Source organism: Cupressus sempervirens, chromosome 8 (assembly GCF_028749045.1).
Source record: "Cupressus sempervirens isolate cs-2001-9-10 chromosome 8, ASM2874904v1, whole genome shotgun sequence".
In the NCBI taxonomy this organism is placed as follows: domain Eukaryota; kingdom Viridiplantae; phylum Streptophyta; class Pinopsida; order Cupressales; family Cupressaceae; genus Cupressus; species Cupressus sempervirens.
The window spans coordinates 150,795,567-150,821,815 of NC_143125.1; the positions used below are offsets into that span (position 1 = coordinate 150,795,567).

Consider the following 26,249-nt stretch of genomic DNA (forward strand, 5'->3'; position numbering starts at 1 on the left):
TATTCAGAACCCCCTCGACCCCCTGAGCATCCCTTTCTACTTGCTGCCGTCTATGTGAAAAAAAGTTTACAGCTTCCTTATTTATTTCCTCACTGTCTTTCTTCTGAATACCATTCATATCTTGGATTTCGTAGATACTATTTGCTGCTCTTCTGACTTTGATTGAGTTATGAAAGAAAGTAGTGTTTCTGTCCCCTTCCTTTAGCCATACTTCTCTGGATTTCTACCTCCAAAAGGTCTCTTCTTTATTTAGACAAACTTCCAGTTCCTTCCTTAAAAATTTCTCAACCTTGAAATCTTCTTCAAACATACCATTTTCTATTACTTTGGGGCTTTGATTTCTTAATTTCTCTTCAATATCCCTTTTTTAATCAAAAATGTTCCCAAAATGCTCACGGTTCCATAATTTAAGTTGTTCTTTTAAATATTGCAGCTTTTTAAAGAAAATGAAAGCTTTGTTACCTTTTCTCGGTGGGGCCTTTTTCCACCATTCCTCAGTCATTTCCGAGAAGCCATCTGATTTCATCCACATAGCCTCAAATTTGAAAGGACATCCATTAGGCGTTTTTTCATCTTAAATCCTAAGTATTATAGGAAAGTGATCTGAACCTTGGTAAGGGAGGATTTCTGCATCACAAGACCAATTTACCTCTGCCCAATCCCCTGCCACTAGAAACCTGTCCAGCTTTTCGGCTATATGCACAAAACCTTCTCTTCGATTGGTCCATTTGAAGTCACCTTTTTTGAAATTTATATTTATTAAACCATTGTTATTGACAAAGGTGCTGAAATCTTTTTGACTTTCTGAAAGCCATCTTTTCCCCCCTTTTTTGTCTTCCGGATTTAAAATGGCATTGAAATCCCCTCCTAGGATAGTCACTTCATTGCCCGTTTCCTGCACTTTCTCCGCTAGAGTTTGCCATAATATTCTCTTTTGGGCATTGTTATTTGGACCATAAACATTTATCACCCTAAAGAAGCAGTGAAGGTGTTTGACATAAACCTTTGCCCATTGCCAATTTGCACTTGAAAAAGTCTCCGAGATGGATATTGTTTCTGATTTCCATAGAACCGCTAGACCTCTAGACGCACCCTCTGCTCCTGTCAACATACATTCCCATCGCCTAAATTTGTTTTTAAAACTAGCAAAATCTTCTTCTTTGATCTTGGTTTCCTGAAGAAAAACCAGATCCGGTTTCGATTGATCAAGGCACCTCTTGATCAACCGAATCTTGTCAAGGGCATTGCAGCCCCTGACATTCCACGATAGTGTTTTCATGGCTCCCGGGAAAAGGCTAAGTCTTTTCCTGATCTCAAGATTTTGGTTTGGCTTGCATCTTTGCCTGCTAATTCTAACTTAACCTTGATAGGTTTTGGTCCTCTTTTCCCTTTCCTTCCAACATTAGGCTTCTTCTTTTGTGTACTGGTCTGTTCTAAAGACCTTTCCTCCATGATGCCTGGCACTTCTGAAAGACCGAGGTCATTTAAAGGATCCTCTTCTATGGGTGACGACTCCTCATCTTTACCACTGCAACTATCCAAGGTTTCCTCAAAGGATTCGCTTAAAATTCTGCCTGGGGAGACTTCAATATCTTTGAATACTAACTCCTCTTCTACTAAGGGCATCTGACCACTCGGAGTTTTATTCAAATCCGCCTTTTCTCCTGATAGATCCAGCTGATCATGTAATTCTGTCTCTTCATTCTGTGGATCCAACCTTCCACTCTCATCCACCAAGTTTACTTGTCCTTGTGTTCCCATATCTACTGACTGAGTGTCATCTTGCTCCTTATTCACCCTCGGAACTATCTCTTCTTCCCAGGGGGTTTCCTCTACCACTTGAGTGGAGTATTCTTTTCCCCCCAGGACGTCTGTAACAGCTGCTCTGCTTTCCATACCCCTTTCCTCTATTATCCTCTGTGTAGGAGATACCAAATTATCTTTTAAATTATTCAGGGGGGATTGGTGGTTTGCTTGTAGATCCTGTTGCATCCGACCTTCCATCTTCTCCAAATCATCTAGGAGCTTGTTTACCTCTAGACCTTTACCTTTCCAATTTCTGTCATTTAGAACTGTTGTTGAAAAAGTGTTGTTTACCTCCCCTTTCCATATTTCAATCTGTTGCTTCCACACTCCATTTTCCGTGCTAAGATTGATGTAGTCTAGGCAAGGATTTCCCTCTTTTAAAAGAATTAAGATCCTCGGATGGGAAGAAGAATCTTTTTTATTTAGGGCCATCTCAGAACTTACGTAATCTCCTATTGTGTTACCAATCTGTACTAGCACCTTCTCTTCCCAGTATTCTGTTGGTAGATTATGAAGATTGACCCAAATAGGGAGAGACTGTATTTTTTCTTTGCTCGGGTCAAAGTTTGGCCTCCATTCCTTGGTTATGATACCCTTTCCCTCCAATAAATAAGGACCATTATCCAGAATGGCTTTTTTTGTCTGCTTTACTCGAAGCTATGCCCATATAGAAGCCATTCGAAAGGGTTTTTAAATTGCATTCCACCCCCCATAAGGATTTGCAACCCATTCTAATAGTTTTAATCGATGGCCATGGGCCCAGCCATTTAAAAAAGAAAGCTTTCTCTCTCAAATCGTTAACGGAATCATTTAGATTTTCACTATTAATGCGAATAATAGACATTACCTCATAAGTGACATTTTCTTCTAAGATGTGGTTTGCCTCCTTCACCATCGGTTTCGTCCCTTTGACTGCTTCATCTGTTTGCTTTGGTCTGTAAAACTTGTGGGCAATCTTTGAGTAGTCAAACTTATCAAAACGTCTGTAGAAAGGATCACTCCTGTTTCTCCCAGTTCCCCAATGCCATTCGCTCCTTCCATTTTGCCTTCTCTGTGGATGCGGGAAACGCTCTCATTCTTGGTAAGCAGGAAAGGCTGAATGCCCTCCATTCCTCCTGTAATGATTCATAGGCCATATTCGAGAGAGTTGGTTCTCATAAGACCAGCCTTCATGGCGCCGGAACCCTGAACGGCTTTCTCCGCCATGTCCATAAAAACCTCGCCCTAAAGCAGAAGACTGATGCCCTCCGCGTTCAAATCTCTGGTTCGCCCGCTCCTGCTCCATTCTTTTTTTTGAGGGTTATATTATTATCCTTCTAAAGATATAATAAAATGCATGGTTACGGGGAGAACTGTTTCCCCCCTAAAAGTCGTGTCTCGGAGACTTTTCGCGTCTCCGGAGACCTCAAGAAAAATTGGAGACTTCATGACGAAGTGTCTTGAAGTCTCCCAATCTCCTAATCCAAAAAGTGAAGTCTCCCCGAAGTCTCCTAATAAAATATAAATGTAAAATATAATACTAAATAATTTTATGTATTTTAGTCCTCAATTTTAATGTTTTCAATGCAAAAATTAAGACTAGTGAGATACAATATGGTGATTATGTGAGTTTTGAAATATTTGGCTCTATATTAATGTGACATTACTATTATTATTTACTTTAGTCTTTTAGTTTTACAGTATTACTATTTTCAAATTTTGTATTTAATATTAGACTCTTTAAACTATTAAAAAATAAATTGCCGTCTCCAAGTACCCCCATCTCCTATTTTGAAAAATTGCCATACCGGTACCAGCACCGGAGACCTCTAAGTCTCCTTGTCCCTCGATGACCTTGATAAATTGTGAGGTGCTTGTTACTTTATTTTATTTTCTACGACTATCATTAATCAAGACAATGTTTTTAATTTACTATTTGCCAAAAGATGCTTTGAGGATATCATGGGAGATAGGAATATTTTTTATGATTTTTATATGGATAAACCTAAATCCCAAAAAGATTTTGTTAGATCTACAAGCTTTATCCATGGACCTGAACAAGGATCCAAACAAGAACTGGCAATGTAGACCAAAACTAATAAAATATATTGTTTTTTGTACAAACAATTTAGAAACATAGGATCAAGTGCACACGATGTTGTGAAAATTGAGTGCTCCCCAAAAATCCAAGTAGAAATAAATCTCTTAAGTGAACTTTTCTTTATGCAGAAGGTGAGTCTTCTTACAGCTTCTCTCTAATGCATGCAGCTGTGAAGCAGCAACCATCTCTAAGGCCTTTGCATTATCTCTTTGTATCCATCACACATCTTATCCTTGAATTATATAATATAACCAAACACTTGAAAGCTAAGTCACAGTTTTTTCTTAATATCATTGAAAAAATTGAAATTCAGCAAAATTCCTGACTCCTGAAAAATTGTCTAAAACTGACCCATTTTAATTTGTTGCATTGATGACTGTTAAAGGCCGTTGGCATGTATAGAATAGGGACATTTAGTATTTTTTAATCTGTTTGCTGGTTGTTTCATACTTTTCCACATTGGCTTTATTGTCTTTTTCTGTTGCCTGGGAGAGAGTGTTGATCTAGTTTTATCAAGAATTTGCCACTGTCCACTAAATCCGTGCTTGCATCTTATCAATGCATGCCACTTTCTTCTCTTCCCATGCTGCTGTTAAGCTGTTGCCCTGTTTAGAAATTGTTAAAACTATAATATTAATTAGTTATTAATTAAATGTAACTTTATATGAATATCTAACTTTTATAGCTTAAAAGTACAACTTTTATATATGGTATAACAGTACATTAATAATAACACTTATTAGTGTAATTTATATTAATATATAATAATTAATAACTTAGTGGTATGACTTTTTATAACTCTATAATAATAAGTATAATTAATATTTAAGTTACAGTTTTATTTAGTTGATTGTATAAATGATTGTGAACATTTTAAATGTCCTGTCTATTATCACCGTTTGTCTTATTTTTGAATATTATGTAGATTTACATTTGTTTGAACTTGATCACATTTTTATGTGCTGATGAACTTGTACAGAGAAATGTCCTCAAGAGACTTGAATAGAACATGAAGAATGTGACCTAACTTGAAAGTTGCATAATTATGGAAATAGAAGTTGCAAAGTGTTTTAGAAGTCTGATATCCAAGTCTCCAATTAATTCTATCATTCTTATGAAATTATTAATAAAACTGGTTGGAGAAAAAGCGTTTTAAACATGACATGATAGGACAAGAACTTTTTATTCATTTTTTACATTCTGATTCCAAAAATGGTTTTATTGGTTTTATAGATTCAGAGAAAGAAATATAAAATCACATTAATGTTACTGCCTGTGATAGAACATTGAATAGCAATTTTGTTTTGAGTGATGGGCATTCGTTTGTTTGCTGCTGAATTGGAACGTATAAAACATAGACTCCACCATATTTATTGGGGATTTGAACACAAAGCAATAAGCCTTGAGGAAAGGTAATTAAAAGTTATGGGGCAAAAATGTAAATATTGCTTCTCTTCATTGAATTCACCTTTTATTTGTATGGTGCAAAAAATATGATAGTTGCCTTGCATGTCAGCACTTTGCTGTTCAACACCTATCATTGAAATGGATTATATTGTTTTAATATTGGTTGCATGTGTGGAGGGTTTACTATCTTTAGTAGTGGGTTTATAGTGCAATATTATTCAGGTGTGTAACGGTAATAGTGGAAAATGCTTTCTGTTGTTTCAGCTGATGATGTAGCTCTTATGATGCGTCATCTGCAATGTCATTGTGAAAGTCAGAGTTGCAATCCTTCTCCTCGTTATTTAAGATGGAAATTTGTTAACGATAGTTGTTTGGACTTTTGGATTATATGGGAATTTCTTGCTTCTTTTTTCAAAATTTTTTATGTTTTTTTTTCACCATATTGGGATTAAAAATATTAATGGTCTTGACGACAATTTTTGCAATGGCTGGGGATATGCTGCAACAAAGGTTGATTTTGGCTTGTGGTATTTCAGGTACACAGTGCCAGTGATTCTTTACAAGCAAAGTGGGAAAATGATAAGGAACGATTTGAGGCAGCAACAATGGCATCTGTCGAACGTACTATGAAGAAACATGGCGACAATCTGCTTCGTGCACTGGAGGGCATAAGTGGAAGGTTGACACAACTTGAAAACAAAACCCAGCACCTGGAAGGGTCAGTTGAAGAGTTGAAAATGTCTGTAACTAAAGGCCATGGTGAGACTGATGGGAGGATGAGGATGTTGGAGAACCTTTTAAGAGAGGTATGGCTTGTACATTATCTGGTTACTATTTTTCAATGACTAGTTTGTTGTTCTGTTCCTGTTATTTTTCTTGAAATTTTAAAGTTTGTCTCGTAATAGTTTTTTATCTTCATTCCTTTTGTAAAAGTAGTGATGAGATTTTCCCAAAACCGGAATCAAATGATGATGGCAAATCATACATTATCAATTCAACCAAATCTTGATCATCACTTGGCTTTTCAATGGTTGCAAACTGATCATTGAGATTCTTAGCCCAAGATAACCAATTGATCACTAAGATCATTAGAAATAATAATTAATAGTTAAGATCCTTCCTGCAACTTTGTGGAAATGAAAGATTTTTACATATGAAGCCTTTGTGAGTTAATATGTTTTTTATAATTTGTTTTGAGATGATTCCACTATGTTAAAGTTACAGTGGCATATCTAACCTCTGGCACTAGTGCATCAGTAACAGGCAACTTTAGAAGCATTAAATCTGTCTTATGCCTTTAATCATAGTCCTCCAGATAATTTTGAGGTTGTGGCTCCTTATTTAACATGATTTGATCAAGATTAGGATAATCACAAATAGGGAGTATTTTGTGACTTCATTGATCATAATTCTTGCTATTAAACTCCTAAGAATCAGACAAAAGCAACTTTTGGATTCCTAGGGCAGCTATACACACCATTAAACTTGAAGTTTACAAAAACAATCAGAGTAAGCAATCTGCTAGAGCTGGAAAAAATTGTACAAGGGTGTTTGAAACACCATGAACCCAATGTGAATAATTTATAGAAATTATTAAAATCCCTCATCGTTTGAAAAATATTAAATTTTAACAGTTTCTTGTTTAGGTAATTCACAGAAGCAATAAATAAATAATATCAGATTTCCACAATCCATTTTTAATATCAAATTTTGTTTCTGGATTCGATTGTGTATGTTTATTAGCATCAATGATTCGGATCACACTCTGTGATCCATCATCAGGATGAGAGAGAAGAATAGTAAGGAAAGAAAGATATGCAGACTAGCCTGATGAAAAGAAACAAAAAGGTAAGGAGAGAGAACACCACGTACAATGAGGCAAAGGGGGAAAAAGAATTAAAAGGAATAAGAACCAAACAAAAATAAGTGCACCAACATATTCATCCAAATGCCTAAATATAAAATAGAGAAAAAAACACATGGCCACAAATAAACATATATACAATAAACCAAAAAACACAACAAAATAACAAAACATCGAGTAAAATAAAAATTGTATATAAAAAGATATTGTTCGCATACATATATACGTAATTACATACCCATACTAAGCACATAAAGAGTAATGCAAGTAATACATGTTTATCAAAGGAAAATGAAATTAAAAAAAGGACAAGAATGCAATTAAAAAAGAGAGGCATACATCTAATAAATCTATAAATAAAAAAAATGATTAGTATATATAAATTAGTGTATTATAAACAAATATTTAAAAGAATAAGAAGCCAACAAAGGTGGAGAGTGCAATTTACGACGAAACATAACAAAAAAAATATGAATATAAACTATAAACTATAAACAATAAAAATATTATATCTAATATAGAATATATGTATACTTATATGAACTCATCTAGCTATAAGCGTAAAAGAGTATTAAGTATACACACACACACACACACACACATATATATATAAAAGCTAATATACATATACCTATATATACTTGTATACAAGTATATATAGGTATGTAAGTCCACTTATATACGTATGTGCTTATATAAGTATAGTTATATATTTACTTAAGCAATCTAATATATATATGCACACATACACACACCTATATGTAAGCATGTGTGTGTGTGTAAAAGGGCATAAAAAACTCTCACAAATGCGTAGTTCTTATATATACATTAACTAAACATACAAATATCTAGTTCCTTACACACACACACACATACATATATACAAGGACAACAAGGAAGAACTAAAAAAGAACATTTTAAGAACTTTAAAAAATGTAAATAAGAAATAACACAAAAACACATGGACTAAATAAGTAAAGAACTAAGTGAGCATAAAACATACAAAAACGAACTGAGAATACATTAAGTAAAAACCAAAAGAATAAAAACAGGATAAAAAACCAATAAAACACCAAGAAGAGAAGCCACAAACCCATCCACGTGAAAAAGGAAGGAGGGAAAAGGAAGGAGGTGAAAAAGGAAAAAAGAAAAAGAAGAAAAAGAAGGAAACAATTCAATCGGAAGATTGGAGAATGCTGTAGCAAAACAAAGGGATGGGGCCTTTATAGGATCACTATCCACAATGTAGCCAAATTTAGGTAAAATAATCTACAAATCAAAAGCTATAGAATGGACACCCTTTTGATTAAGTGGTAAGCTGATTATTTAATATTTTACAAATTTTCAAGTTCATAAACTTGATAAATATAAAATAAAATAAATTATGCTTATGTTTTGCCTCTATTTTTGTTGATAGGTAACAATTATTTGTATTAAGTAGAAATGAAGATTTACAGAGATAATACTATTCAAATTTGCCATAGTACTGAGTGGCTCAATACAAGCATCCACACCTATACCCGATCCCCATTTACATTTGACAATTGACAATTGACAAAAAGGGCATTACCCAACCAAAAACCAGCACCCTTACAAAAGTATTTTAACATATTGTGTAAAGGAGAGAAAACACAACAAAATTAAAAACCAAGATTACAAGTCAAAAGGCTCTGGTTACTATTACATGAACCACTTAGCTGCATCTTCTTTGGTAAAATTCGAGATTCCATGGTTGTCCTACACCATGCCCTTTCTTCCAGGTCCCCGAGGGCACTTCTTGCCTATTGAAGTCGTGCAATTCTCAGTCCAGTGACATGTCCATCCATACACCCAACATCGTGTCCTCATCTCGAAGCAGACCGTGTAGCTCGTGCCATCTGATGTCTCAAAGCTTGCCTGGCATCCTCATGCTCTTGCATGGAGTTGATTTCATAAAACCCCTTCAAGCCTTGTCCTTATACCATACCATTTCCTCCAGGTACATGACCACCTTCCTTCAACCTCGCTCTGCTTTCAGAACATGCACTCCCTGTGGAGATTCAGAGGACCATATGAAGAGAGGTTGGACCTGAGTATCACCCCTACCAATCATCTGCCACGGGCCCTACCTCATGTCCAAGCCAACACCAAGCACTGCTCTATCAATTACATCGTCAATCCTTAGCAACCATTTTGGATCCATACAAGCAGCCACAACCCGATGGACTTCCTCCTTGGATTCATCAACCATCAAAGCCAACGCCACAAAGAGAGACACAATATCCGGATTGGACCTATTCCTCCAGTAAGTGTCAAGGTATTTCGGACCAAAAAGCTGAGAAATGTCAGTCATAAATTTCGTGTTGTCAAAACTAAAAAATGTTCTTCAGCCTTCTCACTGAGATCTTCCCTCCATACGACTGTATTTGATTATCAGATTCCAAAGCAAAATTGGCCTCCATCTCAAGTTTTTGAACAGAGCCCTCTACTGATATCAAAACTCAATTCGCCTTTAATCACGCCCTTGAAATCTCTGGAAGTTCAAACTTCGAAGGGTGCTTCTTTATGATTACAAATCCTCTGACACGCGCAAGGAGTTACTCCTTAATGAAAGCTCCTTCATCTTGAGGACAATATCTCATAATTGAATGAAATGCTCACTCAATAGGTGGGAAGATTTATTAATAAAAACCAGTCCAAAGCCCATACCCCTCAATCCAAATTAAGATGCTTTAGGTCTTCAAATAGTTCCTCTTGGTTCCCCAAGGAACCGTCCATTCCCAAATTTGCCAACTTATCTGCCATTTTGTCGGCCTACCGATAGATGTGGGTAATCTTGAAGTCTTCAAACTCCTGCAATAGACACTTAATCTGGCCTATGTGCTTGTCAAGGTGCCATGACTCCAATTTCCCTTTCTTAATTCCGTTTATGAAAATCTTAGAATCGCCTACCAAATGCACTTTGCTTATACCAAGGTTGATTCCTAAAACAAGAGCCTTTTTGGCTGCTTCGCATTCTGCCACATTATTGGTGCCATCCCTTAGACATTTTGCTGCAAAAGCAGATGTTTCCCATGTGGTCTCTTGCTATGCACCCACATCGTGATGAACTAGGGTTACCTTGTGCAACCTCATCAAAATTGATCTTAACCCATCCCTCCTCTGGCGGAAGCCAAATGCACTTATCTCTTTTACGAGAAGGATCAGCCCTTAAGAGCCTATTAACGAGTGTTGTGCCTCTATTTTGTTCCGCCTAGATGTTGGCTGCACCAAAGCGCCTCCACATTACTTTTGCTTCCTTGTCTTGTACTGTAGCATCTTCACACTATAGAGATTTATTTCAGCTCTGGCTTTGTGTTCTAATTCTTTTACCCATACACTGCACTCTTTGAACAAATTGAGCAAAAAATTGCATATAAAAAACCCAACCATATCTTCACAAATGGAAATTTTTGGCAAAAATTTGATTTGTATGTGGTATGCCTTATCCTTGTCATAGGCGGTTTGTATACTTTACCTATTAACAATCATAACTCTATATCAATTGCCATGAGTGGTTTGTATAAATGTCAGCACCCCTTGTGGGGTCTTGGGGTTAGTGGCCCCAAGCCTGCTCCCTATCGTGATACAGGGTGGGGTCGTGGGCAATGTCCCGAAGCAAAAAATTAATCTACTTTTGTAAAAGGCATTGGGAGTTAATTTTTTCTATTGGACAATATATTCTAGCCCTAATTTTCAAAGCGACAGAAGTCTTGTATAAAATGGCTTCTGGTTTGGGATTTTATGATGTATGATGATTTAGTAGCTTCTTGTGGTGGTATTGAGTTGCGAAGGATTGTAGATTGTAATCAGGTTGAAATGATTGGAAAATAAGAATATTAGACTCGCTGTTTGGTGGACGCAGCCTAGGGTTTGGGTGAACCACGTTAAATTTGTGTCTTATGTTCTCTTTTGTATGCTTCATTTTTTTTTGAGATTGGTTATATTTGCATGTAATTGTTATTTTTGTCTCTCTAATCCTAACAAGTGGTATCAGAGCGAGGTTGTTTTAATTGTCCTCTACAGGAAAGTCTCACAATTCGGTGGGAGCGATGTCAGACAAGGGTAAGCTGAAGGTTGAGAAGTTTAACGGGCAGAATTTTCAGTTATGCAAAATGCAAATGGAGGACTATTTTTATCAAAAGGATTTATTGTGGCCATTGGGAGGAAAATCTAAGAAGAAAGCCAATATGACAGATGAGGACTGGGATATTTTGAATAGAAAGGCATTTGGAAGTATTTGATTATGCCTAGCACAATCAATGGCATATAATATTACAAAAGTGAAGACAATAGAAGAGTTGATACAAACCCTAACAATGTTGTATGAAAAGCCTTCGGCTTCAAACAAGGTATCTCTCATGAATCGTTTATTTAATATGAAGATGGTAGAAAGTGGATCTGTTGCTATCATGTAAACGAGTTTGACACAATTACCAGTCAGTTATCTTCTGTAAATGTCAATTTTGATGAAGAAATTAGGAATCTCTTGATTTTTGTGTTCTTTGCCTGAAAGCTAGAATGGCTTGGTAATAGCTGTGAGTAACTCTGTTTCTAGTTCTAATGCCCCTAAATTTGATGATGTCATTGGTCTTATTTTGAGTGAGGAAACTCGTAGGAAAAGTGCAGGTGGATCTACATAAGGAAGTGTCTTGAACACACAAAGTAGAGGTATAATGAATGAGAGGAAACAATTCTGGAAGTCGTGGAAAATCAAAGGGAAAGAAGTCTCAATCTAGAGGACGGAGAGATTGCTGGTACTGTGGAAAACTAGGGTGTAAGAAGAAAGATTGTTGGTCTCAGAAGAACAATGAAGGAGACAAACAGGATGGAAACAAGAAGGAAAATGTGGCGAGTAATAAATCCAAAGAGGATGCTTTACTTTTTTCTTTAGAAAATGTTGATGATTCATGGGTTTTAGATTTAGGGGCTTTATTTCATGCTACTCCCAATATAAGTTATTTTTTTAATTATGTCCAAGGGGATTTTGGGCTTAGTTTATGTGGGGGATAATGAACCCTGTCAGATTGTTGGAAAGGGAGGAATTAAGATTAAGTTGTTGAATGAGATTCATTGGCACTACAAGAAGTAAGACATGTTCCAAGGTTGAGTAGGATTTTGATTTTAGTAGGGCAATTGGGTGATGAGGGTTGCACAATTACTTTTAATTATAGAAATTGGAAGGTTTCAAAAGGTACCTTAGTAGTAGCAAAAGGTGAGAAAGTAGACAACATATATCATTGTACATGTAATACTATTCCTTCTACTTTAATTGTTTCAGAGATAAATGAATGTTCCGGAACAATTGCTGCAGTTGATCTAGAAGAATATCAAACAATTGTTGTAGATTCTAAAAGAACACTATAGCACAATAGACTTGGGCACATGAGTGAATCTACTAATAATTGTCTTTAGATCTTCACTCCTTGGTGTAAAATCATTACGAATGACCTCATAGAAGGCTGGAAGCTATTTTGCTCACATGAGGACCAAAATAAATCACATAAAATGAAATAGCAATGCCTATTTTGTTGTCTTGACTCTTATTTGCTTTTGTGGCCTTTTTATTGACTTGGACTTGTTGAGCTTTGCCCCAAACTCGCGAAAAATTTGACAAGTAAAATTGGGAGTATTGGGCGTCTTTTTTTGCCTACCAAATAAACTCGCTAATTTTTCAAAACTTGTTGAGTTTTTTGGTGAGTCTTTCATCTATAGTTTTTGATGACTTTTTGGAGACCATTTGCCCACACTAATTGTTTCAACATGATGCAGGGGCATCCGAGGTTCTTGAAGATTTTGGCATTTTTGGCGGAAGACTGGAGATGCGCGGTCATCTTTGTGGTATTTCTTGGTTGAAGGCTTGATCGAATGAGCTCGATGGAGAAGCTTGGTGTCCGATTGAAGTGTGTTACTCGATCAAGGAAGTGTTGCTCGGTCCTTATTAGGGTAGTTCTTGGTTGTAGTGTTGACTGAGGAGCTCGATCATAGAAGGCACTCGGGTGCTGAAGAAACTCAACAAAGTTTATGTTGCTTGATGTATATTGGGCTTGACATATACTATTGCTTGGCGATGCTTGGTGGTTTTGCTGACGCTCGACAGTTTGGCTTACCGAATGGCGTTCTTGCGGATTGGATCGACTGACTTGGGGCATTGAATGTGCGTAGCATATGATTGTGACGTGGATCGATTGTCGGGGTGCGTGTGGACCTATTTGGGTCTTTGTTATTTGTCCTATGTGTATTTAATAATGGTTGTAAGATGACTAAAGCATTTTATAGGTTCTAGATGATTCTATTTGCAATAGGCCAACTTGTGGCCGTACAAGTATTTAAGGAGGGCTTGGGTAGAGTTGTAGGTATTTAGTCAGAGAGTTGGAAGAGAAGAGATTCAAGTCAGGAATCTGGGGTTGCAAATTTGAGAGTAGATCTAGTAGTTGTGGCTTGGGGAAACAAGGAGATTGCTTGGTGGCTTGCGAGTAGAAGTTCAGATCTTGCTGGAGGTTTCTACTAGATTGTTGTTGTGTTACAGATCTGGACTAGGTAGGGTTTGGGTTGGATCTTGAGGGACCTTGCAGAACTATTACTTGCTTTGTATTTGGCTATAACTAGGAAGGCCTTACACCCTGACACATTGCATATAATAAGTTGTTTTATGAAGAAAGACTTGAGTTTGGTATTAGATCTTGCATCTTGTAACGTGTTTCCGCTGTGTTATTGATGGGAACTAGATCACCTCCATTGGGGGTTTGTTCGGTTTTGCAATGTGTCAGGTGGTATCAGAGCAAGTAGTTACTGAGTGTGTAAACTAATTGCCGAGTGAGAGGCAGTTTGTACTAGATGCTTCAGTGGTTGTTGGAGCGTGATTGCAGAGAGTTCATTCGATTTATATTGTAAATTCATTTCCTAGGCTTGTGATTTGTTCCTGGTTGTTGGTGCGAGGTAGCAGGTTGCAAGTTGACTTGCAAGCAACTCGGTTGTCACAAGGTGCTCGGTAGTATTTGTTCTAGAGGGTTTACAAAGATCTTGGAAGATGCATTTGAGAAGATTGAACCTTGGGATGATTGCAAATTTCTGTAATATGGTGGGGACAAGGATAACTACGACAATTGCTCAGGTGGATGCTGCTTTGTCTAAACGAGTTGAGGAACAAAAGAAGGAAGTTGTTTGCTATTGGAGTTGGAGTTTACCGATCCAGAAGAGAGTTGTTTGGCCGGTTAGGAGACTTGTTTGAGAACAAAGAGGGCATGGCAAGGTGGAGGTGTTGATCAGTTTGTGGAGTCTGATGTGAAACCTGTAGAGCAACTTGTGGTTGTTGCTAAAGAGGTTCCTAACCTTGTTGATGGAGATTTGTTTTCATGCTTAGTTGGTTGAGTTTGACATGGAAATTGTAGAGCACTTGATCATGGACAATCTGATTGTTGTGGGTGATGATTTGTATGTTGCAAAGCATCTTGGTGCTAAGAGTTTGGCATGTGTTGGCGATGGCTTTCATAGTGCTACTTGTGTGGATTTGCCTATTGTTGCCGCGGATGTGGAGTTTGATGCTCTTGTTGTTGAGATGGATTGTGTTGATAAGTTGTATGCTAATTGGTTAATGGTGATGCAGACGATTCTAGTGTTTGGATGGATGCCGCAAGTGTGGGTGATTTGTGGATTTGTTCTTTTTTCTGTAATGGATTCGAAGCCTTTGGTGAAGATGAAGTGGAAGTTTGGTTTTCATGAAGGAACAATGTGTGGGACACAATTTTCTTCGTACCCCAGGAGTTTGATGCAGGGGCATCCAAGGTTCCTGAAGATTTTGGCATTTTTGATGGAATATTGGAGCTGCTTGGCCATCTCTATGGTATTTCTTGGTTGGAGTCTTGACCAAATGGGATTGGTGGAGAAGCTTGGTGTCTAGTTGAAGTGTGTTACTCGGTTGAGGGAGTTGCTTGGTCCTTATTGGGGTAGTTCCTAGTTGTAGTGTTGATCGAGGAACTCAGTTGCTGAAGGAACTTGACAAAGTTTATATTGTTTAGTGTGAATTGGCTTGACATATATTATGTTACTCGACATATACAATTGTTTGGTAATGCTTGGTGGTTTGCTGACGCTCAACAGTTTGGTTGATCGAGTGCTGTTCTTGTGGATTGGATCGACCAACTTGGTGCATTTAATGCGCGTAGCATATGATTGTGACGTGGATCGATCGTGGGGGTGTGCATGGACCTATTTGGGCCTTGCCTATTTATCGTGTGTATTTAATAATGGTTGTAAGTTAACTAAGGCATTTTATGGGTTCTAGATGATTCTATTTGTAATAGGCCAACTTGTGGCCGTGCAAGTATTTAAGGAGGGCTTGGCTAGAGTTGTAGGCATTCAATTAGAGAGTTGGAAGAGCAGAGATTCGAGTCAGGAATGTGGGGTTGCAAATTTGAGAGTAGAGCTAGTATTGTGGCTTGGGGAAACAAGGAGATTGCTTGGTGGCTTTCGAGCACAAGTTTAGATCTTGTTGGAGGTTTCTTTCAAATTGTTGTTGTGTTATAGATCTGGACTAGCTAGGGTTTGGGTTGGATCTTGAGGGATCTTATAGAACTATTACTTGCTTTGAATTTGGCCGTAATTGGGAAGGCCTTACAGCTTGTCACATTATATGTAATCAGTTGGTTTATGAATAAAGATTTGAGTTTGGTATCAGATCTGGCATCTTGTATTGTGTTTCCATTGTGTTGTTATTGTTGGGAACTAGATCACCTCCATTGGGGGTTCATCCAGTTTTGCATTACATCACAACAAAGATGAAAATATTTGAAAGTGGTAAAGCTTGATCATTTGCATTCCTCATTCTCTTACAATACAGTTAGACATAAATGAAATGGATGATCTTTAAAATCCTCATGTGCACACAAGATTAATAAGAAATTACTTCATTTTCAAACCAAACATATTTTTCTTTCTATCAGTATTTCTATGTTCTAGTCCTAACATTAGATTATTAAAACTATGATTGAGATATGCAAATGCCTAGAGAGAGTTTGCTACATCTTTTAGATGCAAGTCTGCCACCATTTCCAAACTCCCTACAAATGCGAGGAAGCCTTCACGCTAGGAAAGAAAGCTCAAGTCCTCTTGGTATTGTGAACTATCAATGACATACCTACTGAAGTAGCCCATGCCCCATATACCACAATAAATGCTAGCAGAATGCTTGTCAAGTTCGAGGAGTCCCAATTTAGATTTGTAGAGTATTGGCATAAATGTTGGTGTGGATGCCATGTTTGAGGGCAGAACAAAACATTGATTGTTAGGCGAGCCTCATATATTCAATGTGGCATGAATATTCAATGTGCATCATCAATATATGATCTTCATTCAAATGATTCCAAGTCTCTTTATTCTTGAGTTTGATTTAACTCGTGATTCATGAGCCTAAGTCTTGAGAACTAAGTTGTCAGTTCGGATTCGCGTACAGATTTAGGTTCAAAATTTCAATTTTTTTTAAAGTCAGGTTCGGATTCATTTTGGGTTCATTTGTACAAGAATATATATATGTAGGTACAAAGAAGTTCATATGCCACCTTGGTAATATTTATTGAGTTTCCTGGAGGATGTAAATGTATTGACACTATTTCTAATTTTGTGTGTTCCAAATTACATTGTCAAGGCATATGTATAAAATATTTAAGAGGCATGTCTCTTCAACTCTCATTAGTTATCAATAACATACATTTACTTTGATTAAGAATGTGATTATAACTCTTCTATATATATTCAATAAGTTTTATCTGAAAGAAGCTACAAAACATTAATAATATTAAAGTTGATGTAGGAGCATCTTGGGTGTAAGGGCAAACTCACATCACTCAAAAATATTTCTATTTCCACTTTTGTGTTTTTAATAAGGGCTATTCTTGTGCAGAGTTGCTATTTGTGGGATCTTGCTAATTTTAGTAAGTTGATATTATGTGCTTAGATTGTTCTAATCTCATGTGGAGGTTCGTCTTAGACATATTAGCTTGCCAGTTGAGTTTCATTGTCAAATCATATGTATTAGTGTAGTTTTTGCAAATTTATAGTATGAATTATAGCCAGAATTCAGGTCTGGTAATGAATGCCTAAATGGCTTCGAAACGAGGTCAAACTTCGGCTGATGAATGCTTGCACCATCAATTGTTGTAGAACTTAGCCGAGGATTCCGATATGGGGTTATAATAGCCCATCAGGTCAATGGTTTGCTGGTTATGCTCTCTAGAAGTGGGTCATCTAAAAATGTAATTTGTAAATTGTCTTGAGCCGATCCTAAGTAATAAAGTGTAATGAAATGATATAATATGAGGTTGGTTGGCCTCGAGTGTTAGGGCTTAATGTCTAGAACCTTCCCGAGTGGTGAAAAATGTCTATATAAGGAAGGCTTGTAGGTTGTCTAGGGTAGTTTTGGGTGATAGTCACAGCTCTGTCTTATTGTAAAGAAGGTGCCCATGTGGGTTTGCATATTGTAATATGAAATTCTGCATTTGCGGCAATAATAAGAAGCCCATATTTTGTTCACTCAAATTGTGTTGTTTCTTTGTTTCTTTTGTGTGTTGTGATATTAAGGGGAGCACCCTTCATCAAGTGGTTATGGCAAAATACACCACCTTATATATTAATGTTTTTAGTCCAAATCACATAACAAAATGCCAAAATACACCATTATATCAATGTTTCAGTTCAAAAAACAAATAATGTCAACATTAATAATCAGCCTTTTTTTTGGTTGGATTTGGATTTATTTTGGGTTCATTTGTACAAGAATATATGTTTCTATATATTTATGCAGCAGTATATAAGTTCATATACCACTTTGGTAATATTAAAGAAACATAGCGAAATATACCACTTTTTATATATTAACGTTTTTAGTCCAAATGAAACAAAATGCCAAAATACACCACCATATTAATGTTTCAGTTTAAAAACAATAATGTCAGCATTAATAATCAGCCATAACTGGTCAAATGAGGCCAAGGTTGTGATTGCTGTAAAATTTATTAGATTGAATTGGTGGAGACTGAATTTATAAATAATTATAGATGCAGTATAAGTCTGATATGAAGGAACTGCTGAGATAATGTAAACAGTAATATATGTATATGATAAGCAACTTGTATCAAATATTCATATGCCTATAATCAGCGAATTGTTATAAATATTTCCTTTAATGATTCGGAAGATTGGGATGATGCATTACTGTTTTTATTGATGATTTCCTGGTCTTTTGTTTGAGTATAAGTAAGAATGTGGGGAGGCATGCCTACGTAGGGTCATAACCCTACATGGCTTATGCCGTGTAGAGTCATGACTCTATGTAGTCATGCCTAACCTGCCCGATGGTAATAAGGGTTGGAAATACATTTGAAACGGTCATAACATATATTGTATTTGGCATAACACAAAACAATGTTCGATCAGATTTCCACCGATGGATATAAAAGAATAATTGGTATTAAGGGAAATGACAAAATTGATGATATATATATATATATATATATAGATAAAATCATAATTTATTCTATTTATGAAGGTTATCATAAACTATATTTATTTATATGGATTGCTTCAATTTACTACCAGGCTAATATCCTCAACACTTCCTCGAGCAACCATATGAAACACAACTATTATTTTGCTTCAATTTCATTAAGCTAGTATTCTTAACACTCCCTCTTTAGCAATGAGGGAATTGAAGAAAAAATATAATACAAGGTTATGCACCACTTAGATTGTGGTTTAACCAAATTATGGTGTCTGACAAAATCTCGCCCGAAGAACAATAATAACACATACTTCAACAGTTTTGGTGTTAGAAGGGAGATCAACTACAAATAAGGTCATCACCTTACAATAGTGATCTTACACATAAGAAAGGTCGTCACCTTTCATAACACATGTTTGTAAGCATCTAATTTTATTCATGAATATAATAATTTACAATTGCATTTACAAATTAGTCATACCAAGTTTACCTTTGAAGTACACTTTTTTCCACTTTGCAAGAGGCTTGGTGAAAATGTCAGCATTTTGCTCATTTGTGCTTGATATAAATCAGCTTGATAACATTTCTGTCAACCATGTCTCTTATGTAATGATAAAGAGTCTCAATGTGCTTTGATCGATTGTGGATAATAGGATTTGCAAAAAGTTTGATGTAGCTCTGGTTATCACAATGAATCACTGTAGTACTTAGTTGTTTTCCAAAGAGTTCAAATAATAGCTTTCTCAGCCATACTGCTTCATGTGCTCCCATAGATGCTGCCATGTACTCAACTTCGGTGTTTCAAGGCGATTGGAACAACATCCTGTAGTACTTTTGCTGTTTATGGAACAACCAGCCCAATCAGAATCAGTATATCCTTCAAGTTTGATCTCTACATTTTTGTACTTCAAACCCAGACCAGTAGTGCCACGTACATATCTCAAGATATGTTTGGCAGCCATCAAATGAATCTTCTTTGGGTCACACATAAAATGACTTAAAACATTTGTGGCATAGCATATATCAAGCCTAGTATTAACAAGATACATAAGTGATCCAACTATCTATCTATAAAGAGTGGGATGAATAGATCTTGAATTCACAGCTTCTTTTAGTTTGTGTAGATTAGTTTCCATTGGAATTGTTAGAGGTTTGCTGTCCATCATTCCAAATCTAGTCAAGATGTCCCGAGTGTACTTCCCTTGATTTAGAAAATTATGATCTTTCTTTTGACAAACTTCTAGGCCCACGAAATAGTGTAGAAGGCCTAGATCCTTCATTTCAAATTAAGCTATAAGATCTTGTTTGCATCTCTCAATCAAGTGATCATTATCTGTTATCAATAGATCATCAACATATAAGACAAGTATTAACATATCATCATTAGAAATTTTGAAGTATATGATTGGATCAGCGTCATTTTTTGAGTATCCTAGTCTGGTGAGGTAGCCATCTATCCTTTCATACCAAGTTCGAGTTGCTTGTTTGAGGCCATAGAGAGCTTTGTTGAGTTTACATATATATTTATCCTTATCTTGCATAGCAAAACCTTTAGGTTGTTCAATATATACTTCTTCATTTATGACACCATTCAGGAATGCGCTCTTGACATCCATTTGATGTATCTTCCATCCTTTGGATGCTGCAATTGTAATAATTGTTCTTACGGAAGTGTAGCGAGCAACTGGAGCAAAAGTTTCCTCATAGTCAATACCTGCCTTATAAGAAAAACCTTGAGTATCAAACCTTGCATATGCTTTTTAATACCGTCGTCAGAAGCATATTTGATTTTTGCATAAACATTTTGATGAAACAACTGATTTGTCTTTTGGTCTAGGTACAATATCCCAAACATCATTTTGTAATATGGATTGTTATTCCTCAACCATAGCCTCTTCCCAAGCTTGACAAGTTAGGGCTTCTTCAACAGTTGACAGTTCAGGTTTAGTAAGCTTAGTTACTAATGTAGTGTAACAAGATTTGTTTTTGGTTTTCTTGCTTTCCCTAGAAATTTCATTTGGCTCAACATTATTTTCTTCAATCATTTTCCTTGCCCATATGGCCTTTTCTTGATATTAGTGGTGTCTCTATTCTCTGTATCTAGTAATGATTCATTCTCTTCTAATATGTTCTCCCTTTGAATTCCAGTTTGTAGATTTTCATCTAAGTCTGTGATGGGCTCATCTTCTATACTTGTAGATAGTTTTAAAGTAGTGTTTTCTTCAAATATGACATCTTTGCTCACTCAACTAATCTTTGTCTAGGTACGTAGACTCTATACCCTTTGGAGTTCTCACTATACCCAACAAATATTCCTTTCTTCTTGGATGGTTCTAACTTGTTTCTTTTTTCTTTAGGTATGTGAATGTAAACAGAGCAACCAAATATTCTCTAAGATGACATAAGTCAGGTTTAGTTCTTGTAAAAATTTCTTTAGGAGTTATGTTTTCTAGTATTGAGTGTGGACATTTGTTTTGAATGTATACGGCTGTATTGGTGGCCTCTGTCCAAAATGAGAAATGTAAATTTTGATCATGAAGCTTAGCTTTTGCTGCTTCAACAATGGTTCTATTTCTTCTTTTTGCTACTCCATTATGTTGAGGATTATAAGGTATTGTATAGTCCCTCTTAATCCCAATAGAGGTACAAAAAGCTTTGAAGTTTTCATAGGTATATTCTCCTCCGTTGTCTGATCTTAATGTTTTAATTCTTTTTGACATTTGATTTTCCACTATTTCTTTGAACTCTTTAAATTTTGATAGGACCTCATTTGATTCTTTGACCTTTGAAAAATAGATCTAGGTTTTCCTAGAGAAATCATCAATGAATATTATGTAATAAGAGAATCCTCCTAGAGAAAGTGTTGGTATAGGTCCACATAAATTAGAGTGAACTAGTTCCAGAATTGATTTAGACTTGTGTTCACTAGGAGGAAAAGGTCTTTTTATATTCTTTCCTAGAGCACATCCTTTACATGTGCCTATATGATTTGAATTTAAGCTAGGAGTTCCAGTGGTGATTTTTTCCAAATTTGAAAGTGAACTGAATCCAATATGTACAAGCCTTTGATGTCATACTTAATTAGAATTTGTCACTTCATGGCTTAGAGCTTGTTTTTGGATGTTGCATAGTTTATATAAGGTCCCGTCTCTAGTCCCTATGGTGATAGCATTCTTGAGATTAGTGTTTTTAGGCCAGTACAATACTTTGTCTTCATTGAAGGTGACTTGGAACCCTTCATCAGCAAGGCCAGAGATCGATACTAGATTTGTTTTTATGCCTGATACAAAAAGAATATCTTTCAATCTTAGTGTAACCCCAATTCTTAGTTGTATAGAACAAGTCCCAATTCTTTTTACTGAATATGTGGAATTGTCTCCAATGGTGACTGCTTCAGTGAGATAATTTCCAAAAGTTTCAAACTTATCTTCGAATCTTGTTATGTGTCGGGAAGCACCACTATCTATTATCCACACATTTTCGTTGGATTTCATCTCACTTGATAGAGCAGAATAGAATAACAATTTTTCATCCTTTTTTGTTTTGGCTAAGGAAGCTAGGATTTTTTTCTCTTTCAGGACAATTTCTAAAGGTATCTCCGAATTTTTCACACTTTTAACATTAAACTGTGGAGAAGTCATTTCTTTTATAATTATTATTCCCTTTCCTTTTGTCATATTTCTTTCCTTTGAATTTCCTCTTTTTCTCTCTGTTGTGAGAGACTGAGAAAAGAGCTTGATTTTCTCCCGCTTGATTTGAAATGATCCCTCTAGAAATTAGTCTTGATTCTTTTGATGTGCAATCATTTTTTTAGGTAGGAGATAATTTCCACAGCAAGTCAAATTGTGATATTGCAATCAGAATTTAATTGTGTGATTTTGAGTCAAACTCATTGACCCATGTTTCATGAGAGGTGATTCAACATGAATCCATCTCTCATGAGAATAAATGGAACACTTAGAGCACTCATTGAATCTAGGTGATGCTCATAGGGATGAAGCACCGGGACTTCCCAGGAGGTCACCCATCCCAGTACTGCTCCAGCCTGAGCGTGCTTAACTACGGAGTTTCCTCCATGGTTAAACCCAAAGCTTGCAATCCCATTTGCAAAACCTTTACCTAGTGTTGTGCCTTATGAACCATTCATTAGAAAGCCCCTTAAGGTCATCAATTGATAAGTAGGAGATAATTTCCACTACAAGTCAAATTGTGATATTGCTATCAAGATTTAACTGTGTGATTTTGAGTCAAACTCATTGACCCATGTTTCGTGAGTAGTGATTCAACATGAATCCATCTCTCGTGAGAATAAATGGAACACTTGCCACTCATCAGATCTAGGTGATGCTCATAGGGGTGAAGCACCGAGACTTCCCGGGAGGTCACCCATCCCAATACTACTCCAACTTGAGCGCGCTTAACTACGTAGTTTCCTCCATGTTTAAACCCAAAGCTTGCAACCCCATTTGCAAAACCTTCACCAAGTGTTGTGCCTTATGAACCCTAAGGGCCCGTTTGGTGAGCGGAATAGGAATACGTATTTCAATAACACCTATTTTGGTGGAATTGCAAAACTCCATTTTTGGGCCAAAAATGGAATACGTATTCCATTTTTACTTCGTATTCCAATCCCGTTTTGGTGCATCCAAACAAGGAATTCAAAATTTTTGAAATACGTATTCCTATTCCGCTCACCAAACGGGCCCTAAGTGTTCCATTTATTCTCATGAGAGATGGATTCATGTTGAATCACTACTCATGAAACATGGGTCAATGAGTTTGACTCAAAATCACACAGTTAAATCCTGATAGCAATATCACAATCATTTTTTAGTTGATCAAAAGTTGGTATTGAAGGTTTGTTGACAACTTGAATGAACGCTTCCAGAGATATAGGTAATCCTCGAAGTGCTATTATGGATAGTTCGTTGTCTTCTACTTTGCTTCTAATAGAAGATAGATGATTTTTTATTTCGGAAATTTTTCCGTAGTAGGATGAAATTGATTCTCCTTTATTCATCTTTGTATTTATTAGTTGATTTTTTAATGTAATCAATCTTCTTGAGTTGTTGATTTCAAATGTATCCTTAAGGGCCCGTTTGTTTGCTGGCATAGGAATTGAAAATTAGAGTAGAAAATTAGAATAGGAATGGAAATGGGGAATGGGAATAAGAAAAGGGCAATTCCAATCCTGTTTGGTATTCACTTGGAATTCGATGGGAATATGTTAATCCATTGTTTGGTTGTACAAAAATGGAATAGGAATAAGGTTAAATTTTGTATTTCTAAAAATATTGCCCTTAATTTTTTTTTGTTTTAATTTATTATTTTTTGGTTAATTTTTTCAATAATGGTAAAACGGTTAATTTATTTTCATTTTTTATTTTATTTATTGAAGTTAATGAGAAATATAACTTATATCATTTTTTAAAACAAATAGATATAATAAAAAAATGTTATAAAAAAAAGGTTTTTAAAAATTAAAATGTTAGAATTTTTTTTTTTTAAATTAAAAAATTAAAAAAAAAAATTAACAAAAAAAAAAAAATCAGATTGGGGATAGGAATGGCCCATTCCAATAACAATTACTTTTTTGGAATGGACATATGCTCATTTTAGGGGCAACATTGGAATATGTTTGCCTATTCCCTATTCCGATTTGGGGATTTCCTATTCCCATTACAGCAAACAAACGGGCCCTAATTGTTTTGAATACTTCAAATGCCTTTTTGAGATTTGAGATGGATGGAAGAATATGATCTTTTACTGAATCAACAATGGTTTTCCTGGGTTTATTATTTCGTCTTTTCCAAGTGGTTTTTTTCAGCCTCATTTTCAGGTATCGAGATATCTGATTCAATGAAGGATTCTGGTTCTAATTCTTCGACAATTGTAATAATTCATATTTTCCATGAGAATAAATTTTCTGCTCCTTCAAGCCTGTCCTCTACTCTCACATTGCTTGACATATTGTTATTTTTGATTCAAGATTTTGAATTTGAAAGTCTCTCATTTGGCTCTGATACCATGTAAAGTTTATTAGATCGAATTGGTGGAGACTGAATTTATAAATAATTATAGATGCAGTATATGTCTGATATGTTTTTAGTTCTCTTCTTGCAGGAACTGCTGAGATAATGTAAAGAGTTGGTATATGATAAGCAACCTGTATCAAATATTCTTATGCCTATAATCAGCGAACTGTTCTAAATATTTCCTTTAATGATTTGGAAGACTGGGATGATTCATTACCCTTTTTATTGATGATTTCCCAGTCTTTCGTTTGAGTATAAGTAAGAATGTGGGGAGGCATGCCTACATAGGGTCATGATCCTACGTGGCTTATGCCATGTAGAGTCATGACTCTATGTAGTCATGCCTAACCTGCCCGACCGTAATAAGGGTTGGAAATACATTTGAAACGGTGCATAACATATATTGTATTTGGCATAACACAAAACAATATTTGATCGGATTTCCACCGATGGATATAACGAATAATCGGTATCAAGGGAAATGATAAAGTTGATGATATATATATATATATATATATATATATATATATATATAATCATAATTTATTCTATTATTTACTATGAGGCTAATATCCTCAAGTTGCCATCTTGTGAGCTTCACACACTAATTATCAGACTGGATGATTCAAAGAAAGCAGCTTTGAATCAGTCTGGATGAAGCCAAGAAAACAGGCTTTGGATCCAGAAACATCCACAGTAAAGGTCTCCTTAGATTTTGTTAAATCCATAGTTCTCTAGATGTGTTAGGCTATTTGCATTGATTATGGTGTACTACATACATTCCATGATAGATGTGCGACACTTTTATGCGTCACGATTCTTCTTCTCAAGTAGCATTTAATTCAAAATAAATATGATTAGTATTGGAGTCTAATCAGGTGCTTTAATCTAATTTTGTCCAATTTGGCTCTAAAAACTTGTTGAAAAAGTCAACAAAGGGTGTTTTGCAACCAAATTCACTCAAAATTCTGTGAAATTCTGTCCGTGTTCCTCCGCTGGAAACCGAAGTTGCCCAAAAGTCGTCTGAATTCAGCAAGGGTTCCTTTGAGAGAATTTTCAGCGAAATTTGGTCTCTGCTAGAGACTTTTGACAGATTCTGACAAGGAGCAGACTTTTGAGAAAATTGATCAGGAATTCCCAGGTCAGCTTAAGAACATTAGATGGCCCGACTTAACAGGGAATTTGCATGTAATTATGAAGTGGATTACTGTATCTCTGATTTTGATTGGATAAAACTATAGCTTTATGCTCACTGGCACGCGGATCATTTTAAAATTTCTTTAAAGAATCTTGGAAAACGTTAGCAGTGGATAGGCCTTGAGATGTTTCAGGTAAAATAGTATGCATGTATTAGCAAGACAGGATTAAAAGGTCAGTTTCTTAACCTATGTCATTTTGCAGTTATTTGAACAATAATAGTGAATCAATTGAAAGGATTAGCAAATGAATGCTTAAGCATCTTAGACTCTTAGCGCAATTGCCAGTATGAATGGAGTTGATATTACCAGAGCCTTTACTACATTCAATAGACATTGTTTTTTCTGT

At 35.9% G+C, this 26,249-nt stretch overlaps 1 protein-coding gene across 1 annotated transcript in view; it reads left to right on the forward strand.

Moving 5' to 3' along the window:
- The window catches only part of LOC149541998 (uncharacterized), a 46,328-nt gene that overhangs the window by 18,366 nt on the left and 1,713 nt on the right, over positions 1-26,249 (forward strand). Inside the window, exon 2 of the mRNA XM_089797048.1 lies at positions 5,830-6,099. Coding sequence (XP_089653174.1) covers positions 5,830-6,099 — 270 coding nt within the window. The remainder of the gene's footprint in view (positions 1-5,829; positions 6,100-26,249) is intronic.